Source organism: Cibotium barometz, chromosome 63 (genome assembly GCF_041138505.1).
Source record: "Cibotium barometz isolate CiBa-2024 chromosome 63, ASM4113850v1, whole genome shotgun sequence".
Lineage (NCBI taxonomy): Eukaryota > Viridiplantae > Streptophyta > Polypodiopsida > Cyatheales > Cibotiaceae > Cibotium > Cibotium barometz.
The window spans coordinates 16,780,286-16,798,966 of record NC_141108.1 but is presented as its reverse complement, the minus strand read 5'-3'; the positions used below and the strand labels follow the sequence as shown (position 1 = coordinate 16,798,966).

The 18,681-nt window shown below is 41.9% G+C and overlaps 1 protein-coding gene across 1 annotated transcript; it reads left to right on the top strand.

Annotated features, from left to right (window-relative positions):
• Positions 1 to 2,700: 2,700 nt before the first annotated feature.
• Positions 2,701 to 12,377, top strand: LOC147603772 (uncharacterized). The gene is made up of 5 exons (XM_086795889.1): positions 2,701 to 3,191; positions 3,350 to 4,014; positions 4,293 to 4,451; positions 4,605 to 4,684; positions 12,223 to 12,377. Exons 1-3 carry the CDS (start codon positions 2,842 to 2,844, stop codon positions 4,307 to 4,309), a joined length of 1,032 nt encoding a protein of 343 aa, XP_086652015.1. The 5' UTR covers positions 2,701 to 2,841; the 3' UTR covers positions 4,310 to 4,451; positions 4,605 to 4,684; positions 12,223 to 12,377.
• Positions 12,378 to 18,681: the final 6,304 nt, after the last annotated feature.

Here is an 18,681-nt window from a genome sequence, read left to right as displayed (position 1 = left end):
GGAGTCTTACGACCTCGCTGATTTCGTCGGAAGTAGAGGAAGGGGAGTTACCGTCGATCCGAAAGGACCGGGAGGCACAAGCATAGATGTGGGATCATGTCAACGCCAAGGTCCGTTCGTTTATCTTTCTCAACTGCACACACCGCAGGTAATTAATCATGTAAAGCATATGACGCTGGCGAGAGGTATATGGCAGCATTTGGCTTCTCTTTACAACAGGGTATCGCCCATGAAGAGGATTTCCTTGGAAGTACAGATGTGGGTTATGAGCCCTGTAAAGTCGTCGATGATACGGGAGCATATTAACAAGCTGCAGGCTCTTCAGCAAGAAGTTCTTCAGGCTGGGAAGGAGATATCATCAGAGGACATGGCCATAAGGTTGTTCACACTTGCTCTCTCAGTACTCAGCATTTTACTCGTCTTTGATTACCAGTGGCAAGCTCAGTACCATCACGTGGGAGGAGCTTGTGCCCATGGTCTTGGACCAGGAGAAACGATTCACGAACCCTCCTCAGGGTGGAGGTTTGGAGGCCTTAACTGGCCAACGATCGAAAGGCCGTAACACGGGCAAAGGGAAGGCTTCATCGGAGAAGTCTTCTGAGAAGAAGTCGGTTACTGACCGCGAGAAACTAAAGGCGGAGAGTACCTGTTATGATTGTGGCGAGAAAGGCCACTATTGGAGGCAATGTCCGAAGCGGAAGACCGAGAAGGGTGAAGTCAGCAGCAATCATGAAAACTCTGGCTTTTGTGCACGTGGAGGTGATGGACACCGATGTTTTATTTTCTTCAGGAAGGAAGAAGGTTGGAGGACTCTCTGCAAAACGGATACACGGGAGTGGATTCTAGACAGTGGTGCTTCCAGGCACATGACTCCTTCCCGTTCTGATTTACAAGATCTCTGCAGGTATTCTGGTCACATTCTTACGGGGGATACATCCACTATCCCGTTCACAGTGAGGGCAGGTTGGAGATAATTCCCGATGGCAGAGGGGGAAAGCATTCCTCCCAGGTGTTGTATGTTCTGTCACTTGGTTTTCATCTGTTGTCAGTGCATCAGGTTTGCAAGACTGGCGTACGGGTGGAGTTTGATGAGCATTTTGTTGCTCTCCGAGGCAAAGCAACATGCGAGGTAGTCTGGGAAGGCGGAGTGGAGAATGGAGTTTACAAGCTTTCAGCACTCTCTCTCCCAGCTCCTCAGGATTGTGATGAGTGACAGTTTGGTATTGGCCACTTAAGTGTGGATACGCTGTAGGTGCAGGCTTTCCGGGACCAGATGGTGGATAGCTTGCCAGTTAATGGCAGCAGTTGGCAATAACTTTCCAGTACTGATGTTGGTGGTTCTTGTGTTTGTCAGTCGGAGGAAACTGAACAGGTAACTTATGCTCTGATGTCTCGTAGTATTCGGGACAAAGAAACTCCTGTAGATGAGGATGTTCTTTCCACGGGGACCTTTTGGAAAGCCAGGCAAGTGGCAATTGCAGAAGGAGGTGTATTCCCCAAGCTTTGTGGTTCTGGATTCAGAGAGGGTGGTTGACAGGTTTCAGAAGGCCTTACGTGGTCTTCAGCAGGTTTCCAGGACTTGGTTTTGCACCGCAACAGGTGTTGATCCTTGTGAGCCGTGTAATGCCTCTTTGACTCAGAAGCAGAATGGTTCATTGATCTGGTTGATGGACACCAGATTGGACGGGAGCTTCTTGATGAGGCAGTTGAGCTCATGGTTGCGGATGACTCTTTGGGAGGCGGGATTGCATTTCCTGTGGTTTCTACGGCATGCGAAGGATCATGGACTCTTGTACACAGGAGGGGATTGATTGATGGAGTCCGACTCCACGGTTGGAGTGACTCAGTTTGGGGAGAAGATTCGGACACGAGGAGATCTACTTCAGGCCCAGGAGCAGTTATACGGAGCAGTAAGAGGCAGTCATCTTTTGCCTTGTTGACGACAGAGGCAAAGTATCGGGTTGCTTGTGATGCTGCTTGTGAGGTGGTGCGGATACAAAGGTTGCATTGCAGGATTGGGCTTCCACTGGGAGGAACCCATGGTCATCCAAAGGCACTTTGTTCGTGAACAGATCGTTGCTGATGACATCTTGCTAGAGTTCTGTTCGACGGAGTACGGTGGATCTCTTCACGAAGTCGCTATCTCAGGATTTGCTCAGCGGTAGGATTTGCTCAGCGGCACGCCAGCTCCCTGTGGTTGGTTTCACAGCTAGGAGCTGAGAGGGGGTGTTAGAAGTCATCTCCTGTCTATACATATACACCAGGGCCTGTGTTGTGGGTGTGCCCGCCCTTATTAGGTGTTTTCTCATTTTTCCCCACTCTCCGTATTTTTCTCCCATTTTTTTCCTATTTTTCTGTGGCATGGGAGGCAGTCTTGTAGTGGCAGGAGGACCTTGAACTTGGCCGACTGCATCTGTGGAGACACTGGAGGTGGCCGACTGCTCTGCATAGGTCGTGGACCTCCTTGATACTGGCCGGCCCCCCTGCTCCTGCAAGTCGACTGTGCATTTCAGCAATCGTGGGGTTTTGTGGTCCTGTCGGCTGCCCTACAGCAGGCCGACTGCTGTTGGGGGGCCATATAAAATGGCCCCCAGCCCCCTTGTCACATTTGTATCATTCTCGGGATCTTCTTGTGTATATAGAGCAGAGTTACACGCCTCTACCACTCTCTCTCTCTTGTGCTGTTATTTTCTGCATTGCATTTTGCTCGTGTTCCCAGATTTGGTCATCGTCTCCGCTGCGTATTCTGACATCATCATCTTTGTCGTCGTCGTCGTCATCATCATCCGAGGAAGGAGTTTTAAAGACAACAAGTTCACTCACTTCATTGCCCGAGAAACAATGGATTCAAGAAATAAAGAAGCAGCAGGTGAAAAAGAAATTCCTGATGGTCCCTCTAGTTCCAGCAGCAATTCAGGTTTCAGCCATAAAGATTTTCTCAGAAGGCAAGATGTAGCTCGGCGGTACCAAAGGGGTCTTCTCTATGACTCCGAACTTGGGATCATGTGCCACTTTTGCAGGCAAAAGACAGTGGAAAAGCATGCCTTATGCCGATGGTGCGCCATTGCCTTCTGTGGTAGGTGTCTGAAAAATAGACATGGAGAAGACAATGACATCGAGATGGCGGATGATAATGACAGCTGGATCTGCCCAAAATGTAGAGGGGGATGTGGTGTGAGCTGCAAAAATTGGTATGTGTTTCAGTTGAAGAAATTGTAAATCAGTCAACAAAAAATTGGAATGTTTTTTGTTCAAGAAATTTTTAATCAGTATTTGATAGCAAGAGACGTGCACAAACAGGGCATATGTATTCTTGCAGTGCTTAACCAATGCTATTTTTACCATGTAGCTGCAATTGTGGACCTTGCAGAAAAAAACAGAATCTCCAACCACCCAAAATATCATTTGCTGAACTCCGCACAGGAGGTTTTGATAATGTGCATGACTTTCTGGTGCATCTACAAACAGGGGAATCTCTAGAAAGTATCTCTGCAAGGAAAGTGGGTAAGCGGTGGTGCCTTTCTCTTGGAAAGAGGTTGGCAAGTAATGAAGTACGTGGACGAACACGTGTGGACGCATGCAAAGGCTCTGGCATGGCACGTAACACCCCAAAAAGCAGTCACAATGTTGGTGGTGATGTGGAAACCAGGGTGCCCATAAGGAAGATGAAAGAAGAATCACAAAAGTTTGATGATGTGAGGATTGATGGTAACACTGGACAAGGTGCATTTTATACCAAGATAGATGATGCAAAGAAAACACAAGGCAGTGAATGTGAGGGAAAGGTACTAGAAAAGGAGTGTGATTCATTCCCTTCATTTTTACGGCCAAGAGAAACTTTTCAGGATAATCTCGAGGCCAGGCTTGCAGAGCCGTTCGATTCTGCTGAACTGAAAGATTTGTGGGAAAAGATTAGATGCTGCAAACCTGTTTGTCAGACCCTTGAAACATGTCATGGGAAATCCAGCTTCCCAACTAAAGGAGCAGGCTCTTCCTACATCGACCACCATTCAGGTCTGTAAAGATGTCTGAGAAACACTGTTGAGTTTTATAGTTTGAAGATTTGTGATTGTGTTCTGCTAAAGTGTAGAAAGGTTTATTGAGATTCAGGACAGAAGTGAGTACACAATTTGCAAGCCTTGCAGTCTCAAACAAACCACTACTGATACAGTACACATATTTCAGGATAACTAACTCCGTGATCTAAGTTTTTAAAAATTGGCATTCCTTTAGGGAAAGTGATTGTTGAGACATCATAAGAGAAATGGTTGTAGCTTCCCTCTTATGTGCAGATGCCATGAGGAAGTAGTGTGATCCTAGTGGGAGTGGAGAAAAGGTGCTGCTTTTGTATTTGCTGGCAGATAGGTCTAGGCTTGTCTTCCATTGACTTGTTGTCAAATGGATTTTAATGCCAGAAAGTTGAGGAATCAATAATGCCAACCCTTTCAAAGGTTAAGATTCAAAATGCATTGGCATGCACACACCTGCACACATGTACCATGCTAGCAAACACACACATTGATGCGTGTTAAAGGAAAGCACATATACACTTAATTTGATGCCGATTGCACTTAGGTTTTCTGTATTTGAACATTTTTTTGCAGACTTGACTTTCAAGCTCACATCAACAAGCTCACAAGAAGAGAAGCTCAAACTTTTGCATGGTTTCTTTTTTTGGCTGGAGGTAAACGGGATGCTTTCTTACTTAGTAAGCCAGTATATGATCTCTTTGAAGGTTGAATAAGTATGGTTTGTGCATTGCGGTTCTTGTTTCATAGACCTATAGAATTCGGGAAGATCTTATTACTGAATGACAATATGTTCTACTATTTATGATTGTTTATAGAAATAAGCCAATAGATGAGTGACATGCTTTACTATGTCATATAGACCCTTATGAGATGGCCAGTCTTCCCATTATGGCCATCCAGGTCCCCACCACAAGACACATGTGAGCTGTTATCCAATTTCCAAAGGAAGAACGAGACCTTCGGGGGGTGGAACTACTCCAGATGCATCACTAGAATTCTGCAGGTGTGAGGCCTGTCTCATGCCCTAATCCATGGGTGCGGGAATTTGTGGCCTCACTGATGAAGCTGGATCAACATCCAAGGGGCACCGCCTAGGCGCATGTTGAAGGGTCTCTCCAGTCTCACTCCCTCAGGTTCCCCTTTAATCTGATTGATTCCATTCTTTTACATCCAAAGTTGCCAAGAAGGACCTGCGGCTACGACTAGAGGGCAAAGCTTAGGATGCCTGGTGTGCAGCCATGAAAGCATAGTTGTCAAACATAAAAGTGCAAACATGATGACCTTCACGAAATCGTACGACACCATAAAATCATGAAAATGCGAACAAACAACAGGTTGAAAGTGATGGCTGCACGCTTACTTAATCTCAGGGCTATTTTTCTGCTAGTATGTAAATGGCTTGCCAGCAGGCATTTGTAAATCTTTAGGCAAAGTTCACGAAGGCTTTCATGCTGTTGTGTTTTAGCCAAACATTTTTTATTTTTGGCCATTTAAATGTGGTTGTCCTGTAACCGTGCGTGAAGGAATATGCAGCAGGCTTTCTCCCTATTTGGTCAGAGACAAAAGCAGTAACATTTTGCTTTGACCTATTTAGTTAGACATAGTCTGACTAAATATGTGTATTTAGTCAGAGGCAAAGGCACAGAGCGCAGCATTTTGCTTCTATAAGGGCACAGAGCGCAGCATTTTGCTTCTATTTTGATTCAAGGATACGATTCATAGATAAAACCTAGTTCTATCCCGTAGGGGGAGCGTGGTCTTCTATCAAATCACCCATAGGGTAATTGATCATAAATTTGGGCAACTACTAGTCTTTATTTCTAGAAACAACGCTTTTTTCCTCATCCATGTAAGGCACAGCCGCTGGCCTAGTCTTCTAGAATAGAATTGCCCCCGAGAACCTATTTATCTAACGTAGGGCTTTCACTTAATATGTTGGAAAGCTACCCGACTAATCGGGTCCACCCATCTGTAGGATGGTGCCATCGGGGCATTCCATCCTCTCACTTTCCACCCTACTCACACGTCAATTTGTTTTCTAATTAATCCTACCACACTGTTTGACATAAATAAACATGTTCCTTAATTACGGTCCTTTTCACATGGTTTATTAAAACAGCCTTTTTACACAATACAATCATGCCAAAGACAAGATATATATATATAAAAGTTGATACATGAATCAAATTCCATACAAGCCAAACTGGCTCTCTTATTCTTTTCCTTTATACCGCCGATGATCTAGAATTCGGCCTTCCAGCCTCTACATGCTGGGCAAAACCCTACGGGACCATACACCTCATCGTCGGCCACTGGCGAGGACTCAAGCCGGCCCGTCGCCCTCTCAGGCTCCATCGCTCAATCCTCCCGCCCCTCAGAGGGATGTCTGCGCACTAGGGTGGGCTAATTCATCGCACTAGCCTGGGCCCTCAGAACTAGGCAGCATCACAATCACTCGCCTCAATCGGCGAACCTCATTCTCCCAATGGTATGAGGGATACCATGGGCCAACTCCGAGCCTTACTAACGTCTCCGTCGTCCGGCTATACAAGCACAAGAACGGGGCAGCGTCAAGGCAGGGAGAGTTGTACCTGTACCTTAATTTAACCAAGATAACAATCTATTTACTCAACTAAACCATAGGACTAGAATCCATGTTACTTTCTTAAGAAAACAATTCTTTTCACAAAGATTTTTGCATTTCAACTTGAGATTGCGATAAGACATTCTTTATTAAGGCATATGCTGTTGTTTAAAAGAATACAAACTTTAAATAGTAAATCAATCAAATAGATCACTATTAACAATTAATAGAGAAGTCAGGGCCATACCTCAATCCCTAAGAATAATATATAATTGAAAAACAAAAAATATATATATACCTTATAGAAATTCATCGTTTATCGTTGCCTTTGCTCGTTAACAAGAGCTTTAGAACTTGACATATGAGAATAGAGTCTTCTAATACCTTGTCTTTTGATTGTAATCATCCAATAATCTCCAAGCTTTATCTCCTCTTACTCATACTGTGACTCTTCTCTCTTTCTAAGGTCTATGGCAAAATAGCCTTCTCTTATAGGGCTATGGCATACTATTCTTTCTCTAAAAGAAAAGCTATGGAGTTTTTGGTCTCTTCCTCCGAAAGACCATAGCAATCTAAGCTTATTTTCTAAGATATTAGATAAGAATGAAGGGATATATAAATCTCAAACTCTAGGATTACCTTGAGGCTACTTGCTGCCTTCTCACAGTTTTCTCTGTATAGAGACCCTGACAGAAACAGCAAATTGTTTCGGCCATAACTCTCTGACAAAAACTCAGAATATAATTGTATAACCAGTTAAAAGAACGAGAAGACATCTGGTCTACAAGCTAGCGCGGGTAGAATAGGCAAAAACGTCTGTATATAGCCACAAACGTGCCATCTTTAGAAACGCGTTGTTTTTCCACATTTTTAGTATGCATGGACTCTAAATGTGTAAAAGTACTCTAAATATGACCTTCTATCACCTAAATTCGAATTTCTATTTTTGGAGATACTTATCTCTTAATAAAACTATTCTTATCTTCTTATTTCTTTTAGGATTGTTGGGGCTAATATTTTTATTCTAACACTTTCCTAATGTTTCTAGCTTTGTTGTCTCACTTTTCTCTAATTACACTCTCTTTCCTTATTGAAATCTATATTAAAAGAGACACATACATACATGGCTTGGGAGGGACCTTACAATCTCCCCCACTTAAAAGATTCGAGATGTCCTCATCTCGCGAGCTAGGGTAGTATCTAAGTAAATCTTCCTGTCTCTTTCAAAGTAGTGTTCCCACTAGATAGAAATCTTCTTTTATCTAAACATTGTTCCGAGTCCCTTATTTCATGTGTTTGGCTTGTTTTGTTGTGCCTCCAAAATGTCTATTATTCTAAAGTTAATTGGCCTTATTATCCTAAGTTCATGCATCCATATACCTCTCATATGATATGAACCTTCGAATTTCTTATTCTATACTCCCATGTAATATGGTACTTAACAAATTATCATGGAAAAATGTAAGGAAATCAATCCTTTATGTAATCTAACCTATGATAGTAATTTCATAATCTTAGTATCGTCTTGTAGAATACCTCTATTCATCATACACATTACTTCACATGAATCTTGCACCAATCCTCTTCTATTTACTCATAGAAATACTTGTTGAATTTGATTATCTTTAACCCTGCTATCCCTATTTCTTGACCTAATTTTTGCTCTAGCTCATGATTCCTTGTAGCTAGGGGGTGGGCTTGACGTCCCTCTTGAATTAGGAAACCTCTTCTTGATTAACATAGGAGGACTTATATCCCTCTCGACACTTTCCATATATAAAAAAAACTTTATCATAGTCTTTGGCTATAATTATGGCTTTGAAATAGAAGATGATTTCACATTCTTGATGAGGTTATTCAAAGATAGATTAAGCTTCCAAATGAATCGATGGAGAAGAGTTACCTCATCCATCTCTAGAGTAAATCGGAGAAGTTTAACAAAAGTTTGGTGGTATTCTTTTAGAGTCTTCCTTTCTTGGGTTGGCTCCAAAAATTCATTCATTTTATCCTCTTGAAATCTTGGAGCACAAAACCTTTCACGAAGGTGTAATTTCATGGCATCCCATAACTGATTCTGGTTCTAGTGGTGTGGTTAGATTGACAACAATGCTTCCAACTAATTTGGCATTTCTTGCGATTTTTAGACGCGAGCAAGGGTGAGCTTGCTTCTTTCATTGTATCCATTAAAAGTTCAAAACTATCAAATACTTATCATAGCACCACATTTGAAGGCAATCACGATTAATACATTTGAGATCTTCATTTTTTGAGAATTACACATTTGGTGCCTTGGGATTGACACATCTAAAGGTTATCAGGATTGACACATCTAAGATGATTAGTTTTTTGAAAATTACACATCTAGTATCTTGGGATTAACACATCTAAGAGCATGATCCTCTAGGAATTACACATCTGAGACCCATGTTTGTCTGAGACAGGTTCAAAATATTGGATGATTGTCCTAGTGTAAAGCATCCAATGGATGGCATTCACACGTCAACTATTCAAACCTTAATGGAGTTATAATCTTAATAATTTATAATATGCCAACTAATGAGATATATCCTGAAAATTTCTCTAAACAAAGTTTTGGTCTATCCTTCTAGTCATTCAGTCTCTCACTAGTTTCTTAATTTGATCACCCTATAATTTTCCTCACAAAAGGTTTTCTCCCTAATCTTATCTCTCAAATTTATTGTACAAATATCTTGCGTGTGCACCCCCAAGATACAAGAACAATTTCATATGATGATTGTCTCAACATGTGAGGATATTGAAATCACTTCTATGGCCAGTAGAGATGATTGATTCGTCCTCATATGATAAACAATCACTTGTTTTAATCCCTTGACGGTTAACCTTTGAAAAACTAAACCTAGGAACTAAGATCGGCTCTGATACCACTTGTAAGGTTCCCCCCCTTCTAAAATAGGGGAAACACTTAAGATAGTCTACTAAGTCTTATCTTAGAGAAAATTTCCTACTCATCGTCGACACCTTGACCATACAGAGATTCAAGGATACGATTCATAGGTAAGACCTAGTTCTATCCCGTAGGGGAAGCGTGGTCTTCTATCAAATCACCCATAGGGTAATTGATCATAAATTTGCGCAACTACTAGTCTTTATTTCTAGAAACAACGCTTTTTTCCTCATCCATGTAAGGCACAGCCGCTGGCCTAGTCTTCTAGAATAGAATTGCCCAAGAACCTATTTATCTAATGTAGGGCTTTCACTTAATATGTTGGAAAGCTACCCGACTAATCGGGTCCACCCATCCGTAGGATGGTGCCATCGGGGCATTCCATCCTCCCACTTTCCACCCTACTCACACGTCAATTTGTTTTCTAATTAATCCTACCACACTGTTTGACATAAATAAACATGTTCCTTAACTACGGCCCTTTTCACAAGGTTTGTTAAAACAGTCTTTTTACACAATACAATCATGCCAAAGACAAGATATATATATATAAAAGTTGATACATGAATCAAATTCCATACAAGCCAAACTGGCTCTCTTATTCTTTTCTTTTATACCGCCGATGATCTAGAATTCGGCCTTCCAGCCTCTACATGCTGGGCAAAACCCTACGGGACCATACACCTCATCGTCGGCCGCTGGCGCGAGGACTCAAGCCGGCCCGTCGCCCTCTCAGGCTCCATCGCTCGATCCTCCCGTCCCTCAGAGGGATGTCTGCGCACTAGGGTGGGCTAATTCACCGCACTAGCCTGGGCCCTCAGAACTAGGTAGCATCACAATCACTCGCCTCAATCGACGAACCTCATTCTCCCAATGGTATGAGGGATACCATGGGCCAACTCCGAGCCTTACTAACGTCTCTGCCGTCCGGCTATACAAGCACAAGAACGGAGCAGCGTCAAGGCAGGGAGAGTTGTACCTGTACCTTAATTTAACCAAGATAACAATCTATTTACTCAACTAAACCATAGGACTAGAATCCATGTTACTTTCTTAAGAAAACAATTCTTTTCACAAAGATTTTTGCATTTCAACTTGAGATTGCGATAAGACATTCTTTATTAAGGCATATGCTGTTGTTTAAAAGAATACAAACTTTAAATAGTAAATCAATCAAATAGATCACTATTAACAATTAATAGAGAAGCCGGGGCCATACCTCAACCCCTAAGAATGATATATAATTGAAAAACAAAATATATATATATACCTTATAGAAATTTATCGTTTATCGTTGCCTTTGCTCGTTAAGAAGAGCTTTAGAACTTGACATATGAGAATAGAGTCTTCTAATACCTTGTCTTTTGATTGTAATCATCCAATAATCTCCAAGCTTTATCTCCTCTTACTCATACTGTGACTCTTCTCTCTTTCTAAGGTCTATGGCAAAATAGCCTTCTCTTACAGGGCTATGGCATACTATTCTTTCTCTAAAAGAAAAGCTATGGAGTTTTTGGTCTCTTCCTCCGAAAGACCATAGCAATCTAAGCTTCTTTTCTAAGATATTAGATAAGAATGAAGGGATATATAAATCTCAAACTCTAGGATTACCTTGAGGCTACTTGCTGCCTTCTCACAGTTTTCTCTATGTAGAGACCCTGACAGAAACAGCAAATTGTTTCGGCCATAACTCTCTGACAAAAACTCAGAATATGGTCGTATAACCAGTCAAAAGAACGAGAAGACATCTGGTCTACAAGCCAGCGTGGGTAGAATAGGCAAAAACGTCTGTATATAGCCACAAACGCGCCATCTTTAGAAACGCGTTGTTTTTCCACATTTTTAGTATGCATGGACTCTAAATGTGTAAAAGTACTCTAAATATGACCTCCTATCACCTAAATTCGAATTTCTATTTTTGGAGATACTTATCTCTTAATATAACTATTCTTATCTTCTTATTTCTTTTAGGATTTTTGGAGCTAATATTTTTATTCTAACACTTTCCTAATGTTTCTAGCTTTGTTGTCTCACTTTTCTCTAATTACACTCTCTTTCCTTATTGAAATCTATATTAAAAGAGACACATATATACATGGCTTGGGAGGGACCTTACAGTATACCATGATCATGTTGGTTTAAGTTGAGGTCACTTGCAAGAAATCTTATCTACCCTAAGAGACGTTCCTATATGTCAGGGTCTCAGGCAGCAGCCTTGCACAATCACTATAAGATGTTCCCCAATCATGGGGAGAGCTCTCATCCTCGGCATTATTGAGCTTCACACGTAGATATGCGTGAACTCTTTTATCTCTAGTTCCCATTCTTAATACTTCTACCCCACATCCTAGTCTTCCTAGATTTACCATTAGCAGCATAATGTGCTGCATGCCTAAGTGGCTCTGCTCTACTATCATAACTAAATTATTATCAGTATTTAGTGGATAAAATTTAGGTCACTATTTTTCCTGCTATGATGTCTGTGAGATTTATTTTATTGCTCAACCAGTTGCTGTATTGCTTTGGATCAGTACTGCAATTGTGTGTTCAAAAGTGTCTTTGTGCATAGGATTCTCTTCAAAATAGAAGACTTTTGCTTTTTGTTTCTAGATAGCTTAAATTGCTCGCTTCTTTGATATGCTTTGAGGCTTACAAAATTTGTTTATGTTTACCTTGTGCAGCATGCAAGCACAGCAGGTGCATTCAAACCATGGAAAGGGAATGAAAAGGACGAGTAATGCTCACTTCTTTGATATGCTATTTGTTTCTAGATAGCTTAAATTGCTCACTTCTTTGATAAGCTTTGAGGCTTACAAAATTTGTTTATGTTTACCTTGTGCAGCATGCAAGCATAGCAGGTGCATTCAAACCATGGAAAGGGAAGGAAAAGGACGAGTTGAGATAGACGGTCTTGATTGTGAGGTGTGGAAATCATGCTCTTTGAACTCTTATTTTTTCTTTGTTTCTTTTCTAGCATGAAGCAAGATGGAGATTCAAAAAGTTTATAAAGGGTTCAGAGGGTCTATTTAGAGTTTGTACATAATAAGTGCCATTGGCAAAAATGTAAAGTTTCATGGATCTACATATGGTTATTTCACGTGCACATGCTGTCTTGGGTTGTCATGTCGACATAATGCTACATTATGTACACTCAGGACAACTTTTATGATGGGCATTGTGTGAGAGACTCCTCTCGAGGATCACCTAATACACAGGCATAAACAAGATTAGAGAAACCAAATAAAAGGGACGCAGGCAAGCTCACCACCCTACCGTAGGTTCATGTCCGCAAACCTCCCTTGAGCCAGGGGCTAAGGTTCCACTCCCACGGTTCCATGCCAATCAGCCTTGGCATCCCATACCACCAATGCTTGCCCATTTGGTGCCCTTGGCAAGACTACCCCTGAGCCGCCACATCCATGGCAAGAGTAATCGTGGTTGTCTAGGTCCAAACCACAATGAATCAATAACAACTCTGACTTTGTTTGCAAACTAGAGAACCCATTGTGCAGGCAGTAAAAACCGCTTCTTGAGGCCAGTGTGACAAATCGGTCCCATTCATAGGCAGCAACTCTGAATAGGAAATTGGCCTGCCCAATGAGTCTACCAAGAAATGGCCTCACCTTCGATGAGGCAACTAGCTAACACTACTTTATCCACATTTGACTTTCTACCTGGAGCAAAATAAGCTTCAAACTACTGAATCCAAGAAGACAAAGCAGTGGGGTCGAGTGTTCGCGTGCATCTGAAGCTCTAGCTCTCCTGTATTTGCGACTCAAGTGGAGAACGAGCCTACTATGTTAATCTCTTAGTGGAGTTAGTAGAGGTAGGAATTGGGGTAGGGACCTAGGTGAGAACTAGCGATGGGGGAAGAAGAGGCTGGAAGAGGTCTCCAGGGCTTGGATCATAGTTTTTTGCTCAAGCAATCATTCTCCTTGTTGCTTCAAGAGATTTATGAAATTCTGGAACATCATTGTCATTGGTCCCCAATGAGAGTAGTGCTCCTTGATGCTGTTGATGTAGAAGTAAAAGTCTCTTTTGGGATCTGTTGTCCCCTCTCATTGTTGGACATCGCCATAGTGGGAGCGGTCAAGGTTCTTCTTGAGCATGAACAAACCATGCCCATTGTGTGTGGGAGACGTTTCTAGTCACATTCTGGAGGCTGAAAATCGACTATCCTTCAAGGGACAGGGTCACAGTAGAATGGGGAGTGCTTCTGACGTCTTACAAAAAGAACCATACAAGCAAATTCCCACCCCCCCCTTTTTTTGCTTGGTTGAATTTCTTCACCAAAATGCAACGCTTTGATATCATTGTAACATGCGGAAGCTTACAGACGAGCATTACACTTTGATAAACAACTTCCAGCCCTTTGTTCTTGATGAAGTGTAGCACAATGTAATGACAATAAGAGTGCAGAGAGAGAAGAGAGACAATATACAATGTTGGGTCCCAAAGGGCCCCCACCACGTATGGTTTATTTGCTTCATTGCATGAGTAGAATGACAGACTGCTGGTTGTAAATAACCACGACTAAACTGACTTGCAGACCTTCACTTGGCTGAGATGACTTTCATCCTGAAGATTACCCGTGATCTTCATCTTGCACCTTGTCCTTGGCTCCTCTTGGCTATGTAGGCCCTTGAATGGTGGCTCTTGCAGAATATATGAGAGATTTATGTAAGAGACTGAATGGCTGTCTAGGCCTTTGAACCGTGGCTCTTGCAAAATGAATATATGAAAGATTTATGCAAGGGACTGAATGGCTGTATATACTCTTCATGCGGTCTAGTGGGCTCCTAGGATGATGTCAGCTTGTTTTCATGCTCACAACTTGCAGAAAATAGCATTAAATGCTATAGAGATTCACACGTGTGAAGTTGGGCAGCCCTTGAGGCTGGCTGACAGCCTTATCTGCTGGACAACTGGGTAATGCTTGGCCTATGGCTAAGCCCCATGCCTTTACTCAAGATCTTGGTTAGGTCTTCTTCTCCTCTTCTACTCCTATGTCTCTTGACACTAGTTTGGGTGCCTGTGCATTCGGATGGAAGCCTAATAAATGCCCGGTACACCTCTACATCATTCCAGAGGGTTACACGTACGTGTGGGTCATGCACTGACTTCATGTGCAGGACATGCACACCTGACCTTGACCCGTGATAGTCGATCCCTGGCTAACTCGTCCCCGGACAACGGCTCACAAAGGGCTAGTTACCACTCTTAAGTCTTGCACCCCGTTGTACATATATGTACACGTGGCATCCAAGTGCAGGATGCATGTGACAACAACAAGATTGGCATTGGCGTAGGCTTCACCAAGGCGTTCTTCGATGGGTTCTTCATTGTCATGTGCATGCTGCTGATCCTTGAAGGGCAAGAGATAAAGAACCAGATACAGGAGCTGGTGCAGCTAGTGTGGGCAGGGAATACCTTGTGGAGGACTTAGGTGGTTGTCGGCCAGCACATGAGTGAGATATGCTTCTGTCTGCTGTCTGCAGCAAGAAAGGATTATTTGTCCAAGCACCTGGCCGACAGCAGGTCAGCCAGTCCATGAGGGGTTCCAAGGCCTATATAAGGCAGCAATTGCTCATTGTTTGACTCATTCAGTCCTCTAGGGAGTAGAATCACTAGACTAGGACTCTTTTGGGTCAGATAACCTTTTGATGGCAGCCAAAGGCTTGCCAAGACATGTACACCTTTTTGTACTATATATATATATAAGGATCCTAAGGGCACATGTGTTTGTCAACATTGACTTTTGATTTCATGTTAGGAGTAGAAGAAGAATTAGATTCTAATCGTGTAGCAGACTGAATGCCTTTGTATAGTATATCCCAGTATTTATAATTTGTTCTGCTGTGTTTGTGTACTGATGTGGCAGGTTCTTGGAGTGCTTTTAACTGTGGATGAGGATCAGAAGACATCAAACACTACATATGATGGGGAAGATCAAGAGAACGCAAAGCCAAAGATAAGAAGGGATTTTGTGGGAACCTCATCCTCGTCAACAAAGTTTCTTTTTGATTGGGACCAAGAGGATATCAAGCCAATGCTAAAAGAAGACTCGATCAAGGCTTAGCCTTCAACCCAAGCAAACGTGTCAAGGAAGAGCGTGACCATTGAAGATGCTTATTAGAGCTTACTAATTATAAGTCTCCCCAGTAGAATCTTCTGAAGGTAAGTATTCCAGGTCCCTTTTTGCAAGATCTATAAATGGGCCTTGTCCTTTAATATGTTTATATGCTGGAGATTGTCCTACCTGACTGGATGGGTGTATTCCAGAGTACTTGTGTTTCCTATGCTAAAGTATTGTGCCCTATACTAGATGGAAGGGCCTTTTGGATTACCACCAAAGGATGATGAGTTTGTTTTGAAGTGTATGAAACATATATCTCAATGCTCCTTCATCAACAAATGTTTTATGTATGTGAAGTTGTAAATTCCACAATTTTTGATATAGACTTTTGAATCCTCTTTGCCTTTTACAAGCATGAGTATATGAATATTAGAAGAACGATACTATCATGGTGCACAATTGACTCTGGAGATTATGTTTTTACTTGTTAACTGATACTCTCCTACTGCTTGTGTACGCACGTGCACGTCTGTGCGCCTGTGTGGTGTGTGTGTGTGTGTGTGTGTGTGTGTGTGAGAGAGAGAGAGAGAGAGAGAGAGAGAGAGAGAGAGAGAGAGAGAGAGAGAGAGAGAGAGAGAGAGAATATAACCACAAACCATCTCAACCTACCTATCTACATAGGTGCACAAATATGTAAAATATGAAAACGTTCCCATGTTTATGATCCTCATTACGTGAGCCTAGAGAAGGATGAAAAAGAAGCACAACATTTGCATAAAGTAGAGATCATCACTTCTGCTACGTTGGCTCCAAGCTGTTCTATCAATGTGACTTTTGTGGGCATTCAATGGGCCAGCAATTCAATGTCTAGAGAGTGCAGTGGTGGTGTGTTATTTTGCTTTCATTATTTTGAGTGGATGCACCTCACCATTCGACATTGCCGATAAGTATGCAATCGGGACCGTCCCGAACCCACCCCGATAAGCAGTTGGTTACGGTCTTGGAAAAGGCTATCCTCACCAATTGTTCTTGGTTCACCTCGTGAGGTTACTTCCCATTCTTAAGTATGGATTATTATACAATAATCTTCGTTTGCTTTTTTACTGGTAAAGAGGGAAAAAGTTTTTAGCCAATACTAGATTTGCATCTGAAGGCAATCACATATACGATTTGAAGGGGTCCGGGCTGTCAAACCATGTCTCTTGAAAATTATCAGTACATATGGTAGAAAACGTTTCACATATCGAGGTTGGAATGGGATGGGGTGTTTTGCGTTTTACTAGGATGCCCGGAGGAAACGAACACGCTTGATTAATGAACAAAAGAGTGCTAATGGCAAAAGCATCGAACAAAGAAAGTGCAAAGTCTTGGTTAGCTTCTTGTTGCCTCACAAGGACTCTCCTAATACTAGAATTGTGTGGAGTATTCCCCTTTTTCCTTCTTCATTGTCCACCTTGAAAGAAGTAGAACCAAGAGCAACCTACAGTAGTGCCTTAGAGAGTGAGTGAACTTTCTCATCAATGGGATTGACTTTTGGTATTTTCAAAGTTGAACTAAGACATTTAACACAACCTTTATTTGTAATGTTCTAGGGGGGAGGATGGATCCTATGCAACACAACCAAATCACTCTTTTCTTTATCTTCAATTTTCTAGGGGGGAGGATGGATCCTATGCACCCCAAAGTCAACTCCTGTGTGGATGATCGATCGAGCCTTTTGCAGCTCGAGGGTTTAAACACTTAGGTTAGGCCTAGTATGATAATTTAGGTCTTGGGCTAGGTTCCCAATTAATAGTAGTTCCAGTAAATGGCCACTTGGAGTGCAAGAGAGGCACCCTAACCTTTCTAGGCAGTGCCCCTTTTTGTCCTTTGGTGTGGTTAACATCTTTTTGCACTATGGATAAAATGTGCATGTGCTGCTCCCCAAACCACCCCCATTCCCCTCTTTCCTTTTTTTTTTGCAATCACAACCTCTTTGAGATGGATGTAATTTGATCTTGTAGTTTTGGTTAATATTAGGATCGTACTAATGGGTGGTTGAAACAACATTACATCATAAGTTTGGTGGATTGCTTGTCTGCAACTTCAAGATTGCTCGTGTGCAACTTCAAGCCACCATGGTTTTTCTGGCAATCTATATGGATCCCATGGGAAAAAGAAAAGAACAAGGATTGCTTTTTCTGTTTGTGAACCTTAGTGAACTTGTTTGATGGGGGTAGGTACGTAGCAAAATTTTGAGATTATGGCATTTTGCTCTTGCATTGAAGTCTTATTGTCTCTCTTTTTATGCCCCTTTGGAAGCCACATTGACATTTACATAATTGAGAAACCCAAGGCTGTTAAAGAATTGAGTATGTTGATTATTATATTGTAACCATTGATTATATTGCTTCCACCCCATTCCCCTACATATCACATGATGATGCTTAGCCTACCATTTGTTGTTGATGATGACGATCCTCATGCCACTCTTACCCTCCTTTTGGTGTCAACTTTACCTTCCTTTTGTTGCAAATGCAACCCAACTCTTACTCTCTCCACTTGCATCCCTTGTGCACTTTCATTCTATGCCTTTGTCCCATTTATTTATGATGATGGTGGTAGTGGTGATGATGATATATTGCTTCCTCCCATTTTTTGATGATGTTCCACTTTCTATAATTGCAACCCCTATGCTCTTCTTTCATCTGTTCAAAACACTTGAGTGCTTCCACTCCATGTCCACATTCAACATATTTGATGATGACGATGGTAATTATTCTGCCTTTTCATGATGATGTTGTTGTTGTTAATGCTCTTACCCTCTACTTGTTGTAACTATAGCATCTTGAATGAGGGCTTTTACATGGCAATTAGGTGTAATTTACATGAAAATTGTGCCACACCACTATGGTAAGATTTACAAGAGCTCCTCCTCCTCCTCCTTGTCTTTCTTTTTTGCTACTGCTCCTCCTCCTTGTCTTTCTTGTTTGCTATCATTACTTCTACTTCTTTGTTGTTTTTGCTCCCTCTCCTCCTCCTTTTCTATTACTATTTCTCCTCCTCTATTATTAGTTCTTCTTCT